We start from the raw sequence: 23,625 nt of genomic DNA, 5'->3' as shown, positions 1-23,625 counted from the left end.
ACCGACATGACTAAAGCGCCAAAGCGACCAGAATAAGAACTATGTTTAAAATCGATTGACATCGATAGAAATCGCGATATTGATGTCAATCTTCTGCGCCAATCGGCCGACATATTGAAAAAAAACTGCGGTCCCGTGAAATAGAGGCGCTCCGTGAAAATTACGAATAACTACTGCAAATCAATAGTTAAATTAACAAATTTACTGTGAACAATTAGATTGTCATCTGAGTGTAAGTTTCTCCTTCGATTTCGTCCGTAGCTCACTTTTAGTTGGGTTCAAAATGCAATTAAAATTCGGTGTGCGTGCAAAGTGAAAATTTTTCGGGTCAACGCCACACCCTCGAAGGCAACACAAAAATCCAATTAACGGGGCTAAAGTGAGAGAAAAGTCTTGGCCATAACTGAAAAGCTATGCCGTGCAATGCCAGTGCTGGATTAGTCATGGAAATTTGGAATTTCTTTCAAAATTCTAGACTCGAATTGCAACTTAAGAAAAAGTATCTGGTGCTCCAATTGTGCATGTGTGTGTGCGGTTACGCAGGAGTAGAGAACGCTGTGTGTGTGTACGTCATCGGGCGGTGGTGGTGGTGCGGCAACTTCAGAAGAGAGAAAGCGGGAGAGCACACTCTCCCTCTCTTTGCTTGTTTGTGTTTGCGAGACATTTAAGTACGAGTAAAAAAAAAAGCAAAGTGCTTGCCTTACATTTGCCAAAACCTGTTTTGGGTGGGGAAATGTCCTTGACTTTCTTGAAGGCCTGTGTTTGCATAGGATATTTTTGTTTGCTCGCCAGGCGATTCCGTGTTCGTAGTACTCTTTCGTACCAGTTGATTTTTGGTGCCTCTTCATTGATTGCTCATAATTCCAAAGCGTACGCATTACGTCATCCTCTGCTATTTTCTGATAGACACTTCAATTAATGTTTCGCTCTCTCCGTCTCTTTCTATTCGCTCTCTTTTTGAGGTGGGATCTCTCGCACTTGCCGTTTCTGTTGTTGTTTTTGTTTGCCACCGCGATAAACAGTTAAATTGCCTGCCTGTGTGTTTGTATGTGAGCCCCAACTTTGTATGGCTGCCAAGCCCTGGGCTGTTGCCATCTCCCTCTGATTTATTTCAATTTCCTGTGGCAAAGTGTGTTGTTTGTTTGTTTCTCTGCATGCTGACCCACCCTCTCCCCAAAATGATGTCATTGCTTACTCTGCTGACCTGACCCCTTCTAAAGGGGCGATTCTACAGATTTCCTTATCTTAGTGCTAATTGTATTTCATGTTACCCTAATGACAAGAATTTACTCGTTGGCTTTTCTCTATTAATCATTCTTGGCCAATCTTAACTATTTTTACCTTCTGTGTAGTGTAGCTGAAAATTTCAGATATTTCCCTGCTTTTCTTATCTGAGTTGCTTTTTTGGGATCACTTTAGCACTGATAATTGGAAACTATTAGAAATGGTATTTTATGGGCTATCACTCAGTTTAAAAATTCAATTATTCCTTAAGAAAAAAAATTTGGTGCAATATCTAGATACTTTTAGAAAACTACTATAACATATTATTCTTTTATTGTTTAGGTAAATACCTTTACAAATTTGTTTAGCATATATGTGCGTTTTTCCAAACCTGACCTACAAATATATTCCTCCTAATATCCGCCTAACTATAACTTTATTTAACTTACTTATAACCAAAATTAAATTACTAAATCATTTAAAACAGGTGATGAAGTCACCTAAGTATATTTCGTGTCGTTTACGTTGACTTAGTTTAGTGTGTGAAAAAATACTGTTTAAACAAAAAAAAAAAAAAAAAACAGAAAATCCTGCAACTTCAACCCATCCAAACAAGTCTAAAAATAACTTAGAAAACGAAACCCACAAAAGCCGAGCCAACATTTCCCTTCTCTCCTCTTCCGTTGCAGGGAAACAAAAGGGAGAGAGGGATTGGAGGAGGGCCAAAGGTCGAAAATAGCTCGAGCTGAGGCACAGAAAATAGATCACCGGATCATGACCGCAGAGCTCAAAGCGGCAGATACAGAAATGACGAAGCCGGAAGAGAGGCATCTGCTGCAGCTGCTTGAGCAACTGGAGAAGGTGCCGCACCACCAGCTGCAGCAGAAGTTCGTCGCCTATTTTAAAAAGGGCAGCAAGGGTAATAACCAGAGCAACTGCACCCTGGAGGACTTCGCCACCTACTTTATAGGTGCACTGCGTAAAAGCACAAAACAGTACTACTATTCGCGTAACTCGGAGACGCCCGTGTTTCCCTTGACCCCCATCCATCAGCTCAAGCCGCCGGTCGCCGATGTGGTCAAGGAGGAGGAACAGCAGCAGCTCAATGAGTCCTCGATCCATAGCCGGAGCAGCTGCAGTATGACCTCCATTTCGAATACTCCTCCGGCTCGTCAGCAGCCGCAGGGCAGAAGATCAACGCCAGGAAGTGGCGCCCAGTTCTGCAGCACGCCCAACAGAAGCGGCGGCGGAGGAGCAGGAGGAGGGCACAGCATCTGCTTGGGCAACTTTCTGGTCAACACCCCTATCCAGAGCCATCAGCGATCTAAGAAAAAGATCACCCCCCAGCAACAGCAGCAAAATCAACATTCAGCATTGGGTTCAGGAACTGGAGCAGGAGCCACACCGCAATCCAAACCGCGGCGACGTGTCTTACCCATGACCATCAGCAAGAATGTTTCGGCCAGCTCCTCTTTTGGGGACACCAGTTCCTTTAGCAATGAAAATAACTTTTGGCGAATCTCGCAAAACAGCGAAATCTTTGATAGGAGCCAGGAAGCGGCCCTAGAAATGGAGGCTCGCAAGTTCCTGTTGCTCAAAAAGCAGGAAATCAAAAGCGAAGCGCCTGTGAATTTCAGTCAACAGGAGAGGACAACCGAAGATGAGGTTTTCCCTGAGGAAGCCTTTAGCTTGGAGGGTGTGGCCAATGCCAATCAATTACAGCTCCTGTCAACCATTTACAGCCTGTTGATGGACCTCAATTTGGTGCCCAACGTACTAGGTGAACTTAGCTTTGTGGTCCATCTGCTGAATGTGCGAGATGTTGGCCAATCACCCGTCAAATCAGATGTACACAGTGCTTTGGAGGAACTCACCCAGCACAAAAGTTGTGTATACTTTGCTGCCAAACTGCTGGAGACCCAGAAAAGGTTACTTCTGCAGCTTGACAAAAGGACTTTGAGTGTCTTGCTACAAAACGAGAGATTGAGCCTGCTGCCGCCAAGAGTTGTCCAAGAATTGGAAACTCACTGTCAACAGAGGCAGGATTTGAACACACCCTTCACTATGGACACCTCTTCGTCCTCACAGCAGAATGTGTACTATCACGTGGAGAAGGACTCGCGGGATAACTTTCCTTCGCAGAATGAGTTCGGGGCCTTCAAGTCCCAAAGGGACCTCTTTTACAAAGCCTTTAAGCAGTGGGAGGTGAGTCATCTGAATCGGGTTTTCAACTTTCCCAGCGAACTAGGGCCCCGTATTATGGATATCTTTAAGGCATCGGAGCACCCAGTTAACATGACGCACTTGGCAAAATTATTTGTCAACCAATTATTGATCTCCGCTACCGAGACCACCGAATCTCCCGAAGAACTGGGCTTAAAGCTGGATCCCCTCAGGCACAATAAACTGGCACAGCGCTTGGTGACATCCAGTTCCAGTGTAGAAGATCAGTTTCCCCGCACGCAGGCCTTCTTTCGCGACGTTATCGCCGGATGTTCTTCGGTGGCATTTTTGGTGCACCTGAAGCTGGAGCTCTTTGTGCACCTAATGCGTCACAACGACTCCACCTTTGATCTGCTCCAGCTGACTGACGATGTGGTTGCCGAGGAGCAGTCCGCTCAGCAGGGACCATACATCGTTCGCGTCCAGGCCATGGCCAACATGCTAATCCTGGCCAAGTTCTTGGGCTACGTAACTGTGATGCCCTTCAGCGGGACCACGCAACATGGAAACCCAACGCCGCAACAGCTTTCTCCACAGCAGTTGCATCTTCGTAACCATTTTCGTCCGGACTTCAGTCTCCGCGATATTCTCGAACGTTCCATGCGCCAGGGCAAGCTGCTGATCACGCTTCCGTGGTTAGTTCAATACCTGGCGATGCTCGACTTGGTCAGCCTGCACCTTCCGGACGCCGTGGCCACTTTGGAGCTGCTGTACGGTCTGTATGCCGACATACGTATGGAAAAATTGCAACCCGCGGCTGTGTTCATAACCAGAAGCTGCATTGGATGGCTTTTGGATGAACAGCCGGAGTTGGTTAGTAGCTACTACAATTACCGGGCACAGGAAGCCGGAGTAGGAAGCATTTCGTCAATTGTGGATATTTGCCTAAAGGGCCTCTCGTGTCACGATAAATCGCACGCCCCCTTGTTGGACGAACTTCTGCCCGTGGCTTGCCCTTTCCTGCAGGAATTCCGGGTGAGCATCACGCCCTCCAGACAAGCGAGAAGTGGGCGGTTCCGGTACATAACCACTCGGTTGGAGCAGTTGCAGCAGAACAGCAGTTCCATTTCCAAGGACGCGATAGTGGCTAACGAATTGAGTTCCGCGGAGCAGCAGCAGCGCAAATTGGCCGATGCCTTTCTCCATTCCCAAAACGCGTCCACCAGGAGGTTGATCGAGTTCGTCACGGAGCGCAGTTTTAAGTGTGTCGTCAAGGACGCCCAGCAAGAGATTCTGCTCCCCTCGAAGGCGTCGGCGGATGCCAAAGTCAACGAGATTAAATCCACGATGCGCGAGGAGGTGTTTCAGAAGCTGCATGAGATCTTTCAAGATGCCAGGCAGAAGGCGTGTCAGCGTTGGAAGGAGTATGTGCACCAAATGCTCGACAGGCGCATAGAGCACTCCCTGGAGGCCCTTCTGCCCGCCAGCACCAATGCGGTATTGCGGTCTACATATGCTCATTTAATCCGGGTGCAAGCTCAGACTCAGCTGCAACAGTGGCTCCAGTCCAGCGTGCTTCAGTCTACATTTTATCATGGCGACCTTCAGGAGTTAGCCACCAAAGTGTGCAACTCCAATAGGAACAAGGCAGATGCAGCAGCTACAGGTGGCGGCGGGTCCAGTGAGCTGAAGCTCAGTCCGGATATTGGATTCAGCCTGTCGGAGTTTCTCTATCAGCTCCAGCAGTGGTTGCACTGCCTCAGCTTGCGGCCAGAATATGTGGGCAGTCAAGAAGATCTGGCCGAGCTGCTTCGAAAAGCCCAAAAAGCGGTCCTGTTGCCTCAAATGCCCACTGTTTTCTATCACCTCATTGGGTCTGGATTAGTTCATCTGCTCCAGTTGCTCATCACCAGAAAACCGAATTTCTTCGACAAGGATATAATTTCAGCCAGCTGTTCGGTGTGGCGATCACCGCAGCTCATGGCCAGTGAAGCTTCACCCGGAATCTTTGACGGCTTGATGAGCATTAGTTTTGTGCAGGAGATGGGCAACAATGCCGACAACTTTCGGATGCTGGAGGCGATCCTTAGATCCATGCTACAGTCGGGAGCTATACGGGCCGATCATCTCAACGAACTCTTCATGCCGCTCTTTGCCGAGAACTGGTCGCCGAAAGTGTGGAGCATTCTTTCCGACATTCTGCAACAACTCTCTCTGTCCGGAAAGGATTCCGAGGCCCATTACGCCTCTGGCGATAGTCCCGAAGACGAGGCCAAGTCGCATCTCTTCATGGAGATGCTGGCCGACTTATCGCGGGATCTGGATAACTTTTAAGTTTAAAACTGTTGGTTATGTCATTTAACGTTTTATGTTTCGAATAAAGTGTTCCCTTTTTGTATGTGTCTGCTGGAAATGGAATGGAAACGGGGTCCACACTATGTACCCGATAAGATAGCGTTAGCTGATGGAAACTAATCAGCGCGAGAATGCGTCACATTCGCGCTTTTAATTTGGTTAGTGTGTGCGAGCACTGAGGCCACCATAAGGGAACGAGGTTGTCGATCGATGTGATCATCGACCTGAGCCACAGTCGACCAGCAGTGGATTCTAAATAAGAATTTTACGATTGTTGCCGAGCCAGTCAAAAAGTTTAAATAGTTTACAGAAGGTGGTATTTGCATACAACTCTTCAAAAAAATAATTAATTTCATTAAGCGACTAAATAATACTTGGGAACAAAGTCGCGGCGAGATAAAATATTACGAAATAAGAATGAAATATAACATCAACGTTGAGGAGAGTAAAGCCTGTAGTACGCTAGTCAGCCATTCCGTTTCATGATTTTGTGTTTCCCAATTTACGAATGACCCAACAATTAAGTAATTGACTGATTGCGTTTGTATTGAAGCTGATTAAACCGAATTTAACTAAGTGTTCCCCCTTCATTTTCTTTACAGTTGGGCACGGTCAAACATTTGATGAAGGGGAAGCAGCAGCAGCAGTATTAAATTAAAAACAAACCAGCGCCCAGAGCAACTTAAGGTAAAGTTAGCAAAGAAACCAAAACAACAATTTTCATTAATTGCGTAACACCTTTACAGCTTTTCAATATCAAAACGAACGAAACACTCAAGCAATTAGACAAGTAAACGAACCAGCGAAATGGAGAACTTTACACCCAAAGAGGTGAAGATCCTGGAGACAGTCGAGGACATCCAGGAGCGACGTGAGCAGGTTTTGTCCCGCTACAATGACTTCAAGATCGAGACGCGCCAGAAGCGTGAAAAGCTCGAGGACTCGCGACGCTTCCAGTACTTCAAGCGCGATGCCGACGAGTTGGAGTCGTGGATCCACGAGAAGCTGCAGGCAGCCAGCGAGGAGAGCTACCGCGATCCGACCAACCTGCAGGCCAAAATCCAGAAGCACCAGGCGTTCGAGGCGGAGGTGTCGGCGCACAGCAACGCCATTGTCTCGCTGGACAACACTGGCCAGGAGATGATCAACCAGCAACATTTTGCCTCCGAGTCGATTCAGGTTCGCCTTGACGAGCTGCACAAGTTGTGGGAGCTGCTTCTTAGCCGTCTGGCCGAGAAGGGTCTAAAGCTGCAGCAGGCTCTCGTCCTGGTGCAGTTCCTGCGCCAGTGCGAGGAGGTGATGTTCTGGATTAAGGACAAGGAGACCTTTGTCACCGCCGACGAGTTCGGCCAAGACCTGGAACATGTAGAGGTTCTGCAGCGCAAGTTCGATGAGTTTCAGAAGGACATGGCCTCCCAGGAGTATCGCGTAACTGAGGTCAACCAGTTGGCCGATAAGTTGGTGCAAGATGGTCATCCCGAGCGCGACACGATTACCAAGCGCAAGGAGGAGCTTAACGAGGCTTGGCAGCGCCTTAAGCAGTTAGCTATTGTGCGCCAAGAGAAGCTATTCGGAGCCCACGAGATCCAGCGTTTCAATCGCGATGCCGACGAAACCGTCGCCTGGATTGCCGAGAAGGATGTGGTCCTGTCGTCCGATGATTATGGCCGCGATTTGGCCAGTGTTCAGGCGCTGCAGCGCAAGCACGAAGGAGTGGAGCGAGACTTGGCCGCCTTGGAGGATAAGGTTTCCACACTGGGAGCCGAGGCCCAGCGGTTGTGTTCCATTCACGCCGATCACAGTGACCAGATCCGTGACAAACAGGCCGAGATTGCCAATTACTGGCAGAGTCTCACCACAAAGGCCCGCGAGCGCAAGCAGAAGCTAGATGAGTCCTACTACCTGCACCGTTTCCTCGCCGATTTCCGCGACCTTGTGTCCTGGATCAATGGCATGAAGGCCATCATCTCTGCCGATGAGCTGGCCAAAGATGTGGCTGGAGCAGAGGCTCTCCTGGAACGTCACCAGGAGCACAAGGGCGAGATCGACGCTCGTGAGGATAGCTTCAAGCTGACCACTGAATCTGGACAGAAGCTGCTGGAGCGTGAGCATTACGCCGCCGCCGAAATCCAGGAAAAGCTGGCCGCTCTGGAAAATGACAAGAGCTCGCTGCTTTCGCTGTGGGAGGATCGTCGCATCCTGTACGAGCAGTGCATGGATCTGCAACTTTTCTACCGCGATACGGAGCAGGCTGACACCTGGATGGCCAAGCAGGAGGCCTTCCTGGCTAACGAGGACCTTGGCGACTCGCTCGACTCTGTGGAGGCGCTAATTAAGAAGCACGAGGACTTCGAGAAGAGTCTGGCTGCTCAGGAGGAGAAGATCAAGGCTTTGGATATCTTTGCCACCAAACTGATCGATGGTCAGCATTATGCCGCCGATGATGTGGCTCAGCGCCGTCAAATGCTCCTAGCCCGGCGAGCTGCTCTCCAGGAAAAATCGTCCAAGCGCCGCCAATTGCTGGAGGATTCGAACCGCTACCAGCAGTTCGAGCGCGATTGCGACGAGACCAAGGGCTGGATTAGCGAGAAGCTGAAGTTTGCCACCGATGACAGCTATTTGGATCCTACTAACCTCAACGGTAAGATGCAGAAGCACCAGAACTTCGAGCACGAGTTAAATGCCAACAAGTCGCGCATCGAGGACATCACCAACGTGGGCACCGAGCTGATCGAGAAGCAGCACTATGCTGCCGACCAGATCAACACACGCATGCAGGAGATCGTCGTCCTGTGGGAGACCCTCGTCCAGGCTTCCGATAAAAAGGGAACTAAGCTCAATGAGGCATGCCAACAGCAGCAGTTCAACCGCACCATCGAGGACATTGAGCTGTGGCTTAGCGAGATCGAGGGTCAGCTGTTGTCGGAGGATCACGGCAAAGACCTTACCTCCGTTCAGAATTTGCAGAAGAAGCACGCCCTGCTGGAGGCTGACGTGATGGCTCACCAGGATCGCATTGAGAGCATTAAGGTGGCCGCCAACAAGTTCATCGAATCCGGTCACTTTGACGCGGACAACATTCGCAACAAGGAGGGCAATCTGTCGGCTCGCTATGCCGCCCTAGCTGCACCCATGGGCGAGAGGAAACAACACCTTCTTGACTCCCTTCAGGTGCAGCAGCTCTTCCGCGACTTGGAGGACGAGGCTGCCTGGATCCGAGAGAAGGAACCCATTGCCGCATCAACGAACCGCGGTCGTGACTTGATTGGTGTGCAGAACCTGATCAAGAAACACCAGGCTGTGCTGGCCGAGATCAACAACCATGAGGCCAGGCTGCTGAATGTGATCAGTTCGGGCGAGAACATGCTGAAGGATCAGCCCTTCGCCAGCGACGACATCCGTCAGCGTTTGGAGGCACTCCAGGAGCAGTGGAACACGCTGAAGGAGAAGTCTAGCCAGCGAAAGCAGGATTTGGATGACTCCCTCCAGGCCCACCAGTACTTTGCCGACGCCAACGAAGCTGAGTCGTGGATGCGCGAAAAAGAACCGATTGCAACTGGCAGTGATTATGGTAAGGACGAGGATTCCTCGGAGGCTTTGCTCAAGAAGCACGAGGCTCTGGTCTCCGATCTAGAGGCTTTTGGCAACACCATTCAGGCACTGCAGGAGCAGGCCAAGAACTGCCGCCAGCAGGAGACCCCTGTAGTGGACATCACCGGCAAGGAGTGCGTGGTTGCCCTGTACGACTACACGGAGAAATCCCCTCGTGAGGTCTCGATGAAGAAGGGCGATGTTCTGACCCTGCTGAACTCGAACAACAAGGATTGGTGGAAGGTGGAGGTCAACGACCGTCAGGGCTTCGTCCCGGCCGCCTACATCAAGAAGATTGACGCCGGCTTGAGCGCCTCGCAGCAGAACTTAGTGGACAATCATTCGATTGCCAAGCGCCAGAACCAGATCAACTCGCAGTACGACAATTTGCTGGCCCTCGCCCGCGAGCGCCAGAACAAGCTGAACGAGACTGTGAAGGCTTACGTCCTTGTTCGCGAGGCTGCAGACTTGGCCCAGTGGATCCGAGACAAGGAGAACCACGCTCAGATCGCTGATGTTGTGGGAGAGGATCTGGAGGAGGTGGAGGTGCTGCAGAAGAAGTTCGACGACTTCAACGACGACCTGAAGGCCAACGAAGTGCGTCTGGCCAACATGAACGAGATTGCCGTGCAGCTGACTTCCTTAGGTCAGACCGAGGCCGCCCTGAAGATCCAAACCCAGATGCAAGACCTGAACGAAAAGTGGAACAACCTGCAGACCCTAACCGCTGAGAAGGCCAGCCAACTGGGCTCCGCCCATGAGGTGCAACGCTTCCATCGTGACATTGACGAGACCAAGGATTGGATCGCTGAGAAGGCCAATGCCCTGAACAACGACGACCTGGGCAAGGACCTGCGTAGTGTCCAGACTCTGCAGCGCAAGCACGAGGGCGTGGAACGCGACTTGGCCGCTTTGCGGGACAAGATCCGCCAGCTGGACGAAACCGCTAACAGACTGATGCAGTCGCACCCGGACACCGCCGAGCAGACCTATGCCAAGCAGAAGGAGATCAACGAGATGTGGGACCAGATAATCACCAAGTCCACCGCTCGCAAGGAGAAGCTGCTGGACTCGTACGATCTGCAGCGTTTCCTCAGCGACTACCGCGATCTGCTGGCCTGGATCAACTCGATGATGAGCCTGGTCACGTCCGACGAGCTGGCCAACGATGTCACAGGAGCCGAGGCTCTGATCGAGCGTCATCAGGTATGGATTTCGTTGAGGAATATAAATACACACGTTAACTGGAATCTCCTTGATAAGTCTAAGCCATGTTTAAAATGCAGACTGTTTGGTCCTTTATATTTTTACATCTCTTGACTATATCCTGTCTTTTTGGTTTTGATTTTTTGGTTCGTGTCATGTCATAAACGAACAACAAACAATCGACAACAACAACTGCCACGGTTCACGGTTCATGACAACATCCAAATCCCCATCATGGTCGTGTTTCTACATTCCAACTCCTCAATAAACAATCAATCAAACAAATACGACACCTATCGCAGGCACGCCGTGCCGAGATTGGGTTCACATTGGGCATCAGCTCGGCTCCTGGAGCCGCCGCCTCGACCTCCAGCATCGCATCTCCATCCGGCGACGAGGTAGTTCCTTCGCTTACCACCATCTCCCCAGATCCGTGTTTCGTTGTGTTTATGTGTTGCTCGCCTGTGATTATCACATACTCGTATCATCCATTCCAATTCATATCAGAGGGTACACGAAATTCCTTCTTTATCTTTATGTCGATCAGTGGGAATACCCTTCATGTACAAATATCAGACCATATCTACGGCTTCAGCTTTCCCTTACACTCACTCGTTGTGTTCTATTAGTAACTCAATCGGTTTCTTGTTATCTTATCTAATATTGCTTACACACATCGGGCCTTCATCAGCACATATCACTCAATTCCTAGTGTCCAGATAAAGTTTACTGCATTCGCGAGAATGGGTCTTCTGAAAATAGAACTTTAAATATAAATAATTAAACTTAAAAAATACATTTTTGATGAATATGTGAACTTTGATTCGATCAGTTGGTTTATGTTGAACATTTGAGATCTATTTATTACAAGTAATTAAAAATGTGATTTGACTAATCTTTAAAGCTTTACACGTGTATAACCTAATGAACTTATACAGTTTTCTGTGCCATCCTTTCATCATCGTCACACATCCAAGCTCCGTTCACGTTTCATCCAGTTTATCCACCGATTTGTTCAGTTTAACTTCGTTCTACGTTTATTACTATTGACTAATTTGACGCTGCAGCAATCGATCCTCAATGGCCAGCCTGCCAGCGTTGCAATGTTGTTCTAACACGGCGTTACCAAAGCAAAATCCATGACCCAAACTAATCTGATTTCCCCATGAATTTCCCCAGGAACACCGCACGGAGATCGATGCGCGCGCCGGAACTTTCGGCGCCTTCGAGCAGTTCGGAAACGAGCTGCTGCAGGCCAACCACTATGCGTCGCCTGAAATCAAGGAGAAAATTGAGGACCTGGCCAAGGCCCGCGAGGACTTGGAGAAGGCATGGACCGAGCGCCGCCTGCAGCTGGAGCAGAACTTGGATCTGCAGCTCTACATGCGTGACTGCGAGTTGGCCGAGTCCTGGATGTCAGCCCGCGAGGCCTTCCTCAATGCCGATGATGATGCCAATGCCGGCGGAAACGTGGAGGCACTGATCAAGAAGCACGAGGACTTCGACAAGGCCATTAACGGCCACGAGCAGAAGATTGCTGCTCTGCAGACGGTGGCGGATCAGTTGATCGCCCAGAACCACTATGCCTCCAATTTGGTGGACGAGAAGCGCAAGCAAGTGCTAGAGCGCTGGCGCCATCTCAAGGAGGGTCTGATCGAAAAGCGATCCCGTTTGGGAGACGAGCAGACGCTGCAGCAGTTCTCGCGCGATGCCGATGAGATTGAGAACTGGATCGCAGAGAAGCTGCAGCTGGCCACCGAAGAGAGCTACAAGGACCCGGCCAATATTCAGTCGAAGCACCAAAAGCACCAGGCCTTCGAGGCGGAGCTGGCGGCTAATGCCGATCGCATCCAGAGCGTGCTAGCCATGGGCGGAAACCTCATCGATAAGAAGCAGTGCAGCGGGTCGGAGGACGCGGTGCAGAAGCGGCTGACGCAGATCGCTGATCAGTGGGAGTACCTGACCCATAAGACTACCGAGAAGTCGCTGAAGCTGAAGGAGGCGAACAAGCAGCGCACCTATATCGCTGCTGTCAAGGATTTGGACTTCTGGTTGGGCGAGGTCGAGAGTCTTTTGACCACTGAGGATTCTGGTAAGGATTTGGCCTCTGTCCAAAACCTCATGAAGAAGCATCAGTTGGTCGAGGCGGATATCGTGGCGCACGAAGACCGCATCAAGGACATGAACAACCAGGCCGATTCCTTGGTGGAGAGCGGCCAGTTCGATACTGCCGGCATCCAGGAGAAGCGTCAAAGCATCAATGAGCGCTACGAGCGCATCTGCAACCTGGCGGCCCATCGCCAAGCCCGTCTCAACGAGGCTCTGACCCTGCACCAATTCTTCCGCGACATCGCCGACGAAGAGAGCTGGATCAAGGAGAAGAAGCTGCTTGTCGGCTCCGACGACTACGGTCGCGATCTGACCGGTGTCCAGAACCTCAAGAAGAAGCACAAGCGCCTAGAAGCCGAATTGGGCTCTCACGAGCCGGCCATTCAAGCTGTGCAAGAGGCTGGCGAGAAGCTCATGGACGTGTCCAATCTCGGTGTGCCCGAAATTGAACAGCGCCTGAAAGCTCTCAACCAGGCCTGGGCCGAGCTAAAGAACCTGGCTGCTACGCGAGGTCAGAAGTTGGATGAGTCGCTGACCTATCAGCAATTCCTCGCTCAGGTGGAGGAGGAGGAGGCCTGGATCACCGAGAAGCAACAGCTGCTCTCTGTGGAGGACTACGGCGACTCGATGGCCGCCGTCCAGGGTCTACTGAAGAAGCACGACGCCTTCGAGACGGACTTCACTGCCCACAAGGACCGCTGCTCTTTGATCTGCGACCAGGGCAGTGAGTTGGTGGAGGCCAAGAACCACCACGGAGAGTCCATTGCGCAACGCTGCCAGCAGTTGCGCCTGAAACTGGACAACCTGTCCGCCCTGGCTGCCCGCCGCAAGGGAGCCCTGCTGGACAACTCGGCCTATCTGCAGTTTATGTGGAAGGCCGATGTGGTCGAGAGCTGGATCGACGACAAGGAGAACTATGTGCGCTCCGATGAGTTCGGACGCGACCTGTCCACCGTGCAGACGCTGTTGACCAAGCAGGAGACATTCGATGCAGGTAAGATCAGCTGAGATTTTGTCTTAATTCACATTGTAATAACGATTGCCATCTGTTAAGGTCTCAATGCCTTCGAGCAGGAGGGCATCCACAACATCACGGCACTTAAGGACCAACTGATCAATGCCAGCCACGCCCAGTCGCCGGCAATCCTAAAGCGTCACGGAGACGTGATTGCCAGGTGGCAGAAGTTGCGCGACGCCTCCAACACGCGCAAGGATCGACTGTTGGCCATGCAGGAGCAGTTCCGCCAGATCGAGGAACTCTACTTGACATTTGCCAAGAAAGCTTCGGCCTTCAATTCTTGGTTCGAAAATGCCGAGGAGGATCTCACAGATCCTGTTCGCTGCAATTCGATCGAAGAAATCCGCGCCCTGCGCGACGCCCATGCCCAATTCCAGGCGTCCCTTTCGTCGGCCGAAGCTGACTTCAAGGCATTGGCAGCACTCGACCAGAAGATCAAGAGCTTTAATGTTGGACCCAACCCCTACACGTGGTTCACCATGGAAGCTCTTGAGGAGACCTGGCGTAATCTGCAAAAGATCATAGAGGAACGCGATGGGGAACTTGCCAAGGAGGCCAAGCGGCAGGAGGAGAACGACAAGCTGCGCAAGGAGTTTGCCAAGCACGCCAATCTTTTCCACCAGTGGCTAACAGAGACAAGGTGAGTGGGGGCTAAGGCTTTCCCCAATGTGGGATACTCCATCCAGAAGTGTGTTGGTTTTATTCGGATCGAATCCATGTACCCATCCCAATCCACACAAGTCCGAAAACAAGTCTCGTGGTCGCGACTCTAACCCCATGAAATACTACGTAACTGAAAGATCCATTCTATTTTCTAGATATTATATGCTGGGTTATAACCGTCAAGGGTAATTAAGCGAGCAGGCTTGATTCTGCGTTTGAACTCTTATTTTCTGTTGTGATCTTTTTGGTTCCTTAACTCGCATTGGAGCTGTGCTCCCAATCTCGCTGCGCCTCCACTAACCTTTGGGAATGGCCATGTTCTCCGTAACTCTTGCTTGCCCCTTGAGCGAAGGGCTTGTAAATACTCGTATATAGCCACACTGATAAGATTGAGCGACGACTAAGGCCTAGTTTTAGTTAGTTGCATTAGCGAGAGCACTGACCCACCCGATCCCGATCTGAGTGTATATCGTCAACGTACTGTTTCGATTCTCCATTAATCCTTTGGTCTCACCTAATCTTATTCAAAATTAACGAATCTGAACTCTTTAGCATGCGAATCGAGATCAAAATACTGTTGTAGCATAAAGAAATATGTAGCAATCGAAAACAAAAATTATGTTCATATTTATTCCGTTCAATCGAAGAGTTTAAACAAATCTAGTAGCATTTTTCAATTACAATTTAAACGTTCCTTTGGCGCTTTTCTTATTTTAACTCGCTTCTAGCAATTAGACAACTTTCGTCATTATTAGTTGCTGAACTCAAAGAACAACCAATCTTAACTACACTAAACCTGACCCAAAACCGTTCAAAACACTCGGGCCCGCCAAATTCCCACCGACACGTGTAAATATGTACAAACGAAAAACAAAGGGAAGACAAACTAGTTGCAAGCCCGAATCCAGAAAATCCAGATAAATATTCGCTGCCCGTAACAGACCCTCTAACAAGATTTGCTTCTCTTATTGCATTATATCATTGTAACGTTCCGATTTGTTTGAGACCTAACTCGATATTGTGCCCTACTAACGAACGCTTTTTATCCGCCAACTCTCAACCAATCCCCACATCGCGAATTTCGCAGAACGTCCATGATGGAAGGCTCCGGTTCCCTGGAACAGCAACTGGAGGCGCTTCGTGTCAAGGCCACCGAGGTGCGCGCCCGTCGCGTTGACCTCAAGAAGATCGAGGAGCTGGGAGCCTTGCTGGAGGAGCACCTTATCCTGGATAACCGCTACACGGAACACTCGACGGTTGGCCTGGCCCAACAGTGGGATCAGCTTGACCAGCTGTCTATGCGGATGCAGCACAACTTAGAGCAACAGATCCAGGCACGCAACCACTCCGGCGTCTCCGAGGACTCACTCAAGGAGTTCTCGATGATGTTCAAGCACTTCGACAAGGACAAGAGCGGAAAGCTCAACCACCAGGAGTTCAAGTCCTGCCTGCGCGCCCTCGGCTACGACCTGCCCATGGTGGAGGAGGGACAGCCCGACCCGGAGTTCGAAGCAATTCTCGATGTGGTCGACCCCAACCGCGATGGCTACGTCTCCCTGCAGGAATACATCGCGTTCATGATCTCCAAGGAGACGGAGAACGTTCAATCCTACGAGGAAATCGAGAATGCCTTCCGCGCCATCACCGCTGCCGACCGCCCCTACGTCACCAAGGAGGAGCTCTACTGCGTAAGTTCAATAGTCCTCGATTACGAAAAGTTTTAGCCCATGCCACTTCTAACATCTTTGCTTTCTTGCCACAGAACCTCACCAAGGACATGGCGGACTACTGCGTGCAGCGCATGAAACCCTTCTCGGAACCGCGCTCTGGCCAGCCCATCAAGGATGCCCTGGACTACATAGACTTTACGCGAACGCTGTTCCAGAACTAAAGAGCCTTTATTGTCTTGTTTAGTGGCGCCTGAGCATATGTCTTACAATTTAAAGTATATTTCTAAAAACCAACAAAACACAAAAAAAAGCAAACAAAAATATATATTTACACCATTATTTTCGATAATTTAGTCTCTAAGTCAAACAGTTTAATGCTTATTTAAGAACCTATGCCACAATGAACCTTAAATCAACAATAGCACCTTGCAATACATATTTATCAACATGACTATGAACCATTTCTAGTTTTTGCATTTATTTATCAACACCCCAATGAGAAAGTATCTTAGATTTGGACGTTTCAGTTTGAGAATTGGCTACGCGTCAGGTCGCCGAAGAAGATATGTAATCGAGAATATTGTCACAGTAATCTGAGCAACTTGCGCCTGAAGAGCAGAAAAAAGCTTAGCTTCCAGTAATCGAACAGCACACAAATTTTCCATATTGAATGTCTGTAACTTGTAACGAACATAGATACAATTGAAATACCAAAAAGTTTAAGATACTCTTGCTACCCAGAATTGCATAATAACCAGCCTTTTATGTTTCCTCCAGTTTCTACGTGTATTCGAAACGAAAGTAGTAAACTTTTTCAAAGCAAAAAAAAAAAACGAAGAAAAACAAAACAATAAATATTTGCCTCTGTATTGGACGTATATTTACAATCCGTGAATTGCAAAAATAAATATATTGCTGCATGTCTAAATATGTTAAATGAGTGGAGTTTTTATTTGAAATTCAGGGCAGGTTATAATATGATTTCGCAGAAGGAAACTGACAAAATTATCATCATCTCAGCTGATTCTTCTCAAATGAAATGCAGTTATTAGCTATTACTCTGATGTATTTTTATTTTTCTGTTAGATATCAAAACAATTTTAACAATTACGATTACAACAAGAACTTTTTAACGCTTTCGGCATAGGCTGCATTGGTCAGCTTTCCGTTGAGCGCCTCCTTGGGCAGCCACTCGAACTTGGTTAGATTTTCAGGCACCTGGCCAGACCGCAGGGATGCTCTGTAGAAGAAGACCTTGGCTCCGACGCTCTCCGTCCGCTGGTTTCTGGGATACTTGTACTTGTGGAAGCCCACTGGGGCGTTGCCGTAGAAGAGAACCTGCAGCTCCTGGCCGCAACTCTCGCGGAGCACCCTTTCTGCCGTCTGACGCATGGACTCTCCCTCCTCCCGCTTTCCCTGCGGTAGAAGCAGATGCTCCTGCTGGCCCAGCTTCTGCTGTACCAAAAGGTAGAGCGTGTCATCGAGACAGCGGTCCGTGGAGGTGGTTCTGTTGGCCTTGTCATCGGGCGTGGTTCGGGAGCCCAGCTGGAACTTCTTCAGCTCCTCGACGTATGCGTCTTTGAGATCCTGGGCTGTCTGCTTGGATCCGGCGTCCTCCAAGTCCACCTGGATTTTACCCTGCTTGATGAGCTCCGTCTGGACGATCTCACGTTCATGCTTGAGTTCATGGTCAGACTTCAGGCTGTTTTCGTACTCCACGCGCCACAGCAAGTCTTGGAACTGTTTTTCCAGAGGATTTAGGGACTTGGACACTACAGGCAGACGCTCTACGAGCACTCCGGCGTACAGGTCCCACTTTTCCGCACTGGCGGCTGACGATTGGGCTCGACTCAGCTCACGGGCACCCACTTGCACAAGGCGACGCAGCATTTTAATCAGTTTAATTTAATTTTTTCGGAAAATAGAAGGTTGAGCACCGATTACATGAGCACCAGCACCAGAGCCGAAACAGCTGATTTGCGGCACAGTTATCGTTATCGGAGAGCGCGTCGCTAGCCTCTTGTCACAATTAGTATTTATTTTGTTCTGTTTGGAGAAGTTATCAAGGAAACCCTGCTAAAATGTCCGGTTTGGAGTCGTATATCAATCACACAGTCTCCATCATTACGGCAGACGGACGGAACTTCATCGGGACACTCAAGGGATTCGACCAGACCATCAATATTATCATAGACGAGTGCCATGAGCGCGTCTTCTCTACCACCTCCGGCATCGAGCAAATCGTGCTGGGGCTGCACATCATCCGGGGGGACAACATCGCGGTGATCGGACTGATAGACGAGACCATCGACTCCCGCCTGGATTTGGCCAACATTAGGGGCGAGCCGCTGGGTCCCGTGGTGCACTAGGATAGCGAATAAAACCAGTGATTCTCAAGACTTAACAGGGTGTATTATTTGTATTAATGTAATTTCTTATTCTGCATCTACGCTAAAGTTGACCATGCGGCAATCCAGCGTATCCAGGTCCACAACGGCCACACTCTGCGTTTTGCTAAAGCTGGGCACGCAGACTAGGCGGGTGCGCTTGCCTTCGGCGCCCTCGTGCAGCTCGGTCGCAAAGGACTCGCAGTTGCCGGCGTAGTACACGTGCGGACACTCGCGCAGGATGAAGGGATCACTGTCGATGTACGGGTAGCAGGCCAGAGTGTCCGGTGCAGTGGGAGCAACGTGTCCCCAGGTGAGGGTGCAGCGTAGGGCCTCCATCGCAGAGTCCAGCGAAGTGCTGCGCAACAGATCCGATACATTCTGGCCAGATGTGCCCACCACCAGGGCCTCATCCAGCCGGCAGCTGTACGGATTGGTCACCGCCTGGAAGGTGGCCAGTTGAGCAGCCTGGGGAAACATGCACTTGTGGAACGGCTGCTGGGGCAGCATAAAGTTGGCCGGGTCGTAGGCTCCCGGCATTATGTCGACGGGCAGACTGCGTGCCCATGAGGCAAACCACTGGTCTAGCTGGGACACGGCCTGGACTGTGTCATTGGCGTTCGCCTGGGTGCGTGCCACCTGGAGGGTGGGCACATGTGCCATGGCACTGGCTCTCACCGAGTTTCCAGCCACGATAAGACGCACCATGGAGCCCGCTTCCTTGTTGTTGCCAAGACTGCCGGCCAGCCAGTACTGAAAAAGATTCAATGCCTCCACAAATTTGTGGGCCTGCAGTTGGTCCAACCCAGACGCAAGCACCAGGAGGCGGCTTCTTTTAATGGGGGTCAGTGGCTTCTGAGGTCCGCTTTCGTAAAAGAGTATATCCTCCACGTTAAAAAATCCATCGCTGTCTGTTCCACCGAGGGCAGCGCACACAACTCCAGTGGCCAAGAGCTGTCCATTTAGCTCGCCCTGAAGTCGAACCCGCTGCAGTTCATCCTCGAGAACAATCTTGTCCTCCGGATCCGAGTAGTTCTGTCTTGGCGGTTGTGGTGCTAACTGATTCTCCTCAGAAATGTCCCGGAGGATACTGGGCTTGTGAGCCTGATGCTTGAAAATGGTGCCGATAAGGATGCAGTGCACGTCCTGTTCGCCCCGCAGCTCACACAGTTTCTTGATGGGCTCCTTGCTGCCCCACTTTTTCTGGGCCAGTGGCGTTAGGAGACGCGTCATCTCGGCCAAGCGATGGGCGTACAGGTGGCAGAACTGCTTTTGGTAGTCATGTCCCTTTAGCCGAAAAATGCTGCTCAGGTTCTCGTATTTGGTCTCAAGGCGGTTGGTCATGATTCCGTAGATATCTTTAGGAGCAAAGTAAGTTATGTTCCAAGACGCTCGTTTACTTTTGAGCGCCAATTTGCTACAGAGAGGAGAGGCTAAGGCAAACAGCTTTTCTTAAATCCCGTTGGTAATGTGAGGGAAAATGTCTTAGGATAACAAACGTTACTTTTGACTTGGAAACAAAAAAAGTATTCGCTCTTGTTAATATTTTATTATTAATAATTTGTTCTATTTAATATTGACATATTCTGTAACTACGTTCCAGTATTCACTGTAGACTCACTGCGAATCGATAGCCGATAAGCCTAAATATCGAAAACTATAATCAAATTCTCTAGCTCATTTTATGGAGATAAAACAGCTTCCATTGTTTTTTTCGTTCCCGAATTAGCTCCTGTAAATGTGTGCTCATTATTTGCGCACTTTATTTTAAATTTAAGTAAGTGCTTTCAACTTTCGCGCTTTTTTAGAATTTGATATCCTTTTTTCGATTAACGATACCACGTTCAACCAACTGATATCGATTGCCGATAGGCCCTCAGAAATCCTATACTATAATATACTTTATTTAATCCCAAAGTGTTTTTTGATTGTGATAAATTTGAAATGCCCAGATGCGCTGAATCTAGCCTAAAAACGAGCCAGCGGGATGTGGGATTCTGTGACTGAAGCCATCGGAGCAGCCTTTCTCCTTCCAGCCGTCGTTCAGTGCTGATCTGGGCGGTTGTTTCAGGGCTCGTATTGATTTTTACGGTTTCGGAAGTGATACGCACTTCGCCTTCTAGCGATCTTCCACGGAAACTGCGTCGCAGGAGATATTAGCATGTCTGTGCAGTGCTAGACGGCCGAAAAGGGAGAAGCCAGAGCAATGGGCGGCTCCGTGAGCCAGGTGTTCCGCTCCGGATCCGCACTCCTCTCGCATCGCGACGGGAAGCTGTCCAAGGCCACCGAGGAGACCATACAGACGCTGTTTGACATCCTGCGTGCCAATCCGAAGGTTTCCCTGCAGACCCTCGAGAGCCTGCTCATTCAGATCCCAAAGAACGAGAACATCCTGGCCATGCATGATGACTATGGCTACAACATCCTGCAGCGCAGCGTCGGCGTCAACCACATCGATCTCACTAAGTGGCTGCTGCATCGCCACCGCCCGGACGTTAACCGCTCGCCCTGCTCCCTGCCCCTGCACATCGCCACCCTGCGTGGCTACGAGGAGTGCGTGGAGTTGTTGCTTCGCCACGGCGCACGCATCGATGTGGACACCCGGATGTGTTTTCCTGGCGCCCACACGAGAAATTGCGAGGAGAGTGGCAAATGGCACAACAACGTGGACGACGTCAGCGAGCGGCTGAACACAAAGCTACAGAACGCGCTCTTCTACGCAATCGACGGAGATCAGTACAATGTTCTAAGCCTGCTCACCCAAAAGATGGAGGAGCCGTGGATCCCCTTCCGCGTGAAGAAGCCCCTGCTGCACTTGGCCTGCGAACGCGGCGCCTGGAATTGCGTCCAGCAACTAGTGGTCACCCGTTCGGAGGAAATCAATCTTATCATGGACGAGTATTACCCGATTCACCATGCCGTGCTTCATGATGGTCGCTTTCTTGAGCTACTCATTCATCAGGGTGCAATTACAACGGTACGAACCTGCACCCAACAGATGACACTGCTGCATGTGGGTGAGTTCGTATTCCGTGAACAGAGAGATTTTGATGCAGACGTTGTAATAACAATGGTTCTTTTTTTTTAGTTATTTTTGCTGCTCGTAAATCTGCTGAAGACACTTTGACCACTCTTCGCATTCTGCTGGAACGAGGATGCAAAGAGCTAATCAACGCACCAGACTCGTTGGGAAACACTCCATTGCACGCCCTGATAGTGCGCTATGCCCTGGAGGAAGCCCGGTACGGCTACGACAAGTGGAGCAAGTGGGATGTGTTGCACCTAGTTCGATTTCTGCTGCAGAACGGGGCCAAGCAATCGATTAACCAAGCGGGGAACAGTGCCATGGCCTGTGTGTTTCGACACCTGCGAGACTGGGAAGTCTGCTACGAACTGCTCAGCATGCTTATCAAGGAGAATGGTTGGTTAATCAGTTATATTCCAGCAGTTTACATAATGCTGCATTTTTCAGGAGACCCCAACATCGTCGGGAGGGATGGCTCTGTGCCCATTATGGTTCTGCTAGTGCCATTAATTAATAAGGATCACCTGCATCATTTCACGCACTCCATGAAGGTCTGTGTCTTACATTACATTTTATTTACGCCATATCTAATCCCTTGTTTCAGGTCTGCTATCTGAACTGCATCCGCATGCTGCTGCAGCACGGAGCGAATCCCAATTGCTCCTACCGCGCTAACCTTAAACCACTGCACGTGCTCGTGTTTACGGTTAGCGAGAACTTTACGCTTAATTGTGATGCTCAAAAGCGCACAAACTTCGACTTCATCAAGAACATCCTACTGATGCTGCTTCAGCACGGCCTGGACTGCAATAAGACATATCAGCACATTCTGCAGGCGGTGATGGACATGGTGCATAACGTGCGCACCTGCCACGACATGGAGTGCGTCTACGAGCTGACTCTGACGCTAATCCAGTACGGGGCTGACCCCAACATAGTGCTCAGCGGAAAGACCACGCCCGGCACCGCCATCTTCTCCAACGAGCTGGCAACTTTTCGCAGTTCGTTTCGCACCAACTCGTGCTACCTGCTTTTCTACTACATCATCCTGATCACGAAGAAGGAGTTCATCCTGAACGATCCAAACGCGACGTATACACGCGTCATCCACCTCTTCTACCTGACCATGCACCACGAGCCGCTCTTCAATTGCCTCAAGTCCCTGCACAACTTTTACGTGGCACAGGTGCCCAGTAAGAAGACGGAGCAGCTGATAGCCCTGATCTCGTCCCTCTACCGTCGGCCGCGCAGTCTGAAGCAGCTATCCCGCTGGGCCATCTATGAGGCGATGAACCGCAAGCTGGCCCAAAACATCAACTGCCTGAACCTGCCTGGCCCGCTCAAAGACTACGTGCTGCAGTTCGAAAGGTAGCGAGTGGAGCGGCCGAAGGACCAATGAATCCCAACCGCAGCGAACTAGAGTCAATCACTACTGTTGCCCCTAGGCTATGTAATGTTTAATATGCATATTCGCCTACCCCAGTAGGTATGTAGGTACGCAATAATTACGAACTATCAGGCCTGTTCTGGGCCGGCCCATCGTAGCTTAACGATCAGTTCTGAAATGACTGAATTTACTTTGATATCGAAAGCGAATAGTTATGTATAGTTTTTGTTATAACACCTAATTAGATCGCTAAATTCTCTTGATTTAGGGCCAAAGGAGATACGCTTGAACAGAAGCAGTTGCGTATGAGATATGAAAACGTTTTTAAAGTACCTAGACACAACATGAAACTCACACAAGAAGCCAATTTAAATAATGTCAAATCAAACACGTGCAATTTCTTTGATACGAATATATTGAAACTATTGTGGGAGAGACACGCTCATCTATGTTTTGTAATTCTATACGTACAACTGTAATGCGCTTTACACTATAAACGCACATCCCGCCCCTGCACCCAACGGCCCCTCAACCCCGTTTCCAGTCCCTCATGCTGCGTAAGTTATAGTAGGACATAAACTTAAGGCTGTTTTTTGACGAACATTTCGGGTGTTTTAGAATTTTGTATATTCGATAGCAATCGGAGGAGCGAGACGTTATGTAATTATTATTGTAACTATTATTATTGTTGCTAAACTGTTGTTAATCTCTGTATCTATAATGTCATTTTCAATCGAATTGATAACGCTATCGATCAATAAATAAACATAAACTTTAACACCTGTGGGTAGTTGTCCTCCAAGGTCGTCGAACCGGAAGTCATCCCC

The 23,625-nt window shown here is 49.7% G+C and overlaps 6 protein-coding genes across 9 annotated transcripts; 4 read left to right on the top strand and 2 right to left on the bottom strand.

The window, feature by feature from the left end:
* The first annotated feature begins 94 nt into the window (after positions 1 to 94).
* On the top strand, positions 95 to 16,936 carry LOC6736408 (spectrin alpha chain). 4 transcript variants are annotated; one of them, XM_039294180.1, is made up of 9 exons: positions 95 to 232; positions 6,345 to 6,429; positions 6,489 to 10,539; positions 10,842 to 10,937; positions 11,719 to 13,642; positions 13,703 to 14,306; positions 14,485 to 14,514; positions 15,417 to 16,017; positions 16,092 to 16,936. In XM_039294180.1, the coding sequence occupies exons 3-9, from the start codon at positions 6,550 to 6,552 to the stop codon at positions 16,218 to 16,220; spliced, it is 7,374 nt and encodes a 2,457-aa protein (XP_039150114.1). In that variant the 5' UTR covers positions 95 to 232; positions 6,345 to 6,429; positions 6,489 to 6,549; the 3' UTR covers positions 16,221 to 16,936. The 4 variants fall into 4 exon arrangements, with proteins under 4 accessions (XP_039150114.1, XP_039150116.1, XP_039150115.1 ...); XM_039294182.1 differs by lacking the exon at positions 10,842 to 10,937; XM_039294181.1 differs by lacking the exon at positions 14,485 to 14,514.
* LOC6736409 (protein disks lost) lies at positions 109 to 5,785 on the top strand. Its single transcript, XM_016170453.3, has 2 exons — positions 109 to 232; positions 1,914 to 5,785. The coding sequence occupies exon 2, from the start codon at positions 1,999 to 2,001 to the stop codon at positions 5,719 to 5,721; it is 3,723 nt and encodes a 1,240-aa protein (XP_016029915.1). The 5' UTR covers positions 109 to 232; positions 1,914 to 1,998; the 3' UTR covers positions 5,722 to 5,785.
* A 111-nt stretch (positions 16,937 to 17,047) lies between the features above and the next one.
* Positions 17,048 to 18,012, bottom strand: LOC27206270 (39S ribosomal protein L46, mitochondrial). The gene has a single exon (XM_016170652.3). The coding sequence runs from the start codon at positions 17,887 to 17,889 to the stop codon at positions 17,113 to 17,115; it is 777 nt and encodes a 258-aa protein (XP_016029913.1). The 5' UTR covers positions 17,890 to 18,012; the 3' UTR covers positions 17,048 to 17,112.
* A 51-nt stretch (positions 18,013 to 18,063) lies between these two features.
* LOC6736406 (U6 snRNA-associated Sm-like protein LSm8) lies at positions 18,064 to 18,403 on the top strand. The gene has a single exon (XM_002083242.4). It carries the CDS (start codon positions 18,081 to 18,083, stop codon positions 18,366 to 18,368), a length of 288 nt encoding a protein of 95 aa, XP_002083278.1. The 5' UTR covers positions 18,064 to 18,080; the 3' UTR covers positions 18,369 to 18,403.
* Positions 18,390 to 20,185, bottom strand: LOC6736405 (DNA polymerase delta subunit 2). Its single transcript, XM_002083241.3, has one exon. It carries the CDS (start codon positions 19,728 to 19,730, stop codon positions 18,435 to 18,437), a length of 1,296 nt encoding a protein of 431 aa, XP_002083277.1. The 5' UTR covers positions 19,731 to 20,185; the 3' UTR covers positions 18,390 to 18,434.
* Positions 20,186 to 20,243: 58 nt separating this feature from the next.
* On the top strand, positions 20,244 to 23,576 carry LOC6736404 (ankyrin-3). The gene is made up of 4 exons (XM_002083240.4): positions 20,244 to 21,403; positions 21,475 to 21,807; positions 21,859 to 21,962; positions 22,016 to 23,576. The coding sequence occupies exons 1-4, from the start codon at positions 20,593 to 20,595 to the stop codon at positions 22,781 to 22,783; spliced, it is 2,016 nt and encodes a 671-aa protein (XP_002083276.2). The 5' UTR covers positions 20,244 to 20,592; the 3' UTR covers positions 22,784 to 23,576.
* The last annotated feature ends 49 nt before the right edge of the window (positions 23,577 to 23,625 follow it).

Source organism: Drosophila simulans, chromosome 3L (genome assembly GCF_016746395.2).
Source record: "Drosophila simulans strain w501 chromosome 3L, Prin_Dsim_3.1, whole genome shotgun sequence".
Lineage (NCBI taxonomy): Eukaryota > Metazoa > Arthropoda > Insecta > Diptera > Drosophilidae > Drosophila > Drosophila simulans.
The sequence above is the reverse complement of the archived record's forward strand: the minus strand, read 5'-3'. Positions and strand labels throughout refer to the sequence as shown.

Excerpts from the sequence above, each read along its gene's own strand:
- LOC6736409 (XM_016170453.3), top strand. The coding sequence starts at position 1,999 with ATGACCGCAGAGCTCAAAGCGGCAGATACAGAAATGACGAAGCCGGAA.
- LOC6736408 (XM_039294180.1), top strand. The coding sequence starts at position 6,550 with ATGGAGAACTTTACACCCAAAGAGGTGAAGATCCTGGAGACAGTCGAG. Across the intron at positions 10,938-11,718 it reads CATCTCCATCCGGCGACGAG|GAACACCGCACGGAGATCGA; the intron begins GTAGTTCCTTCG and ends GAATTTCCCCAG. Across the intron at positions 14,515-15,416 it reads CTGGGTTATAACCGTCAAGG|AACGTCCATGATGGAAGGCT; the intron begins GTAATTAAGCGA and ends CGAATTTCGCAG.
- LOC27206270 (XM_016170652.3), bottom strand. The coding sequence starts at position 17,889 with ATGCTGCGTCGCCTTGTGCAAGTGGGTGCCCGTGAGCTGAGTCGAGCC.
- LOC6736406 (XM_002083242.4), top strand. The coding sequence starts at position 18,081 with ATGTCCGGTTTGGAGTCGTATATCAATCACACAGTCTCCATCATTACG.
- LOC6736405 (XM_002083241.3), bottom strand. The coding sequence starts at position 19,730 with ATGACCAACCGCCTTGAGACCAAATACGAGAACCTGAGCAGCATTTTT.
- LOC6736404 (XM_002083240.4), top strand. The coding sequence starts at position 20,593 with ATGGGCGGCTCCGTGAGCCAGGTGTTCCGCTCCGGATCCGCACTCCTC. Across the intron at positions 21,404-21,474 it reads GATGACACTGCTGCATGTGG|TTATTTTTGCTGCTCGTAAA; the intron begins GTGAGTTCGTAT and ends CTTTTTTTTTAG. Across the intron at positions 21,963-22,015 it reads ATTTCACGCACTCCATGAAG|GTCTGCTATCTGAACTGCAT; the intron begins GTCTGTGTCTTA and ends CCCTTGTTTCAG.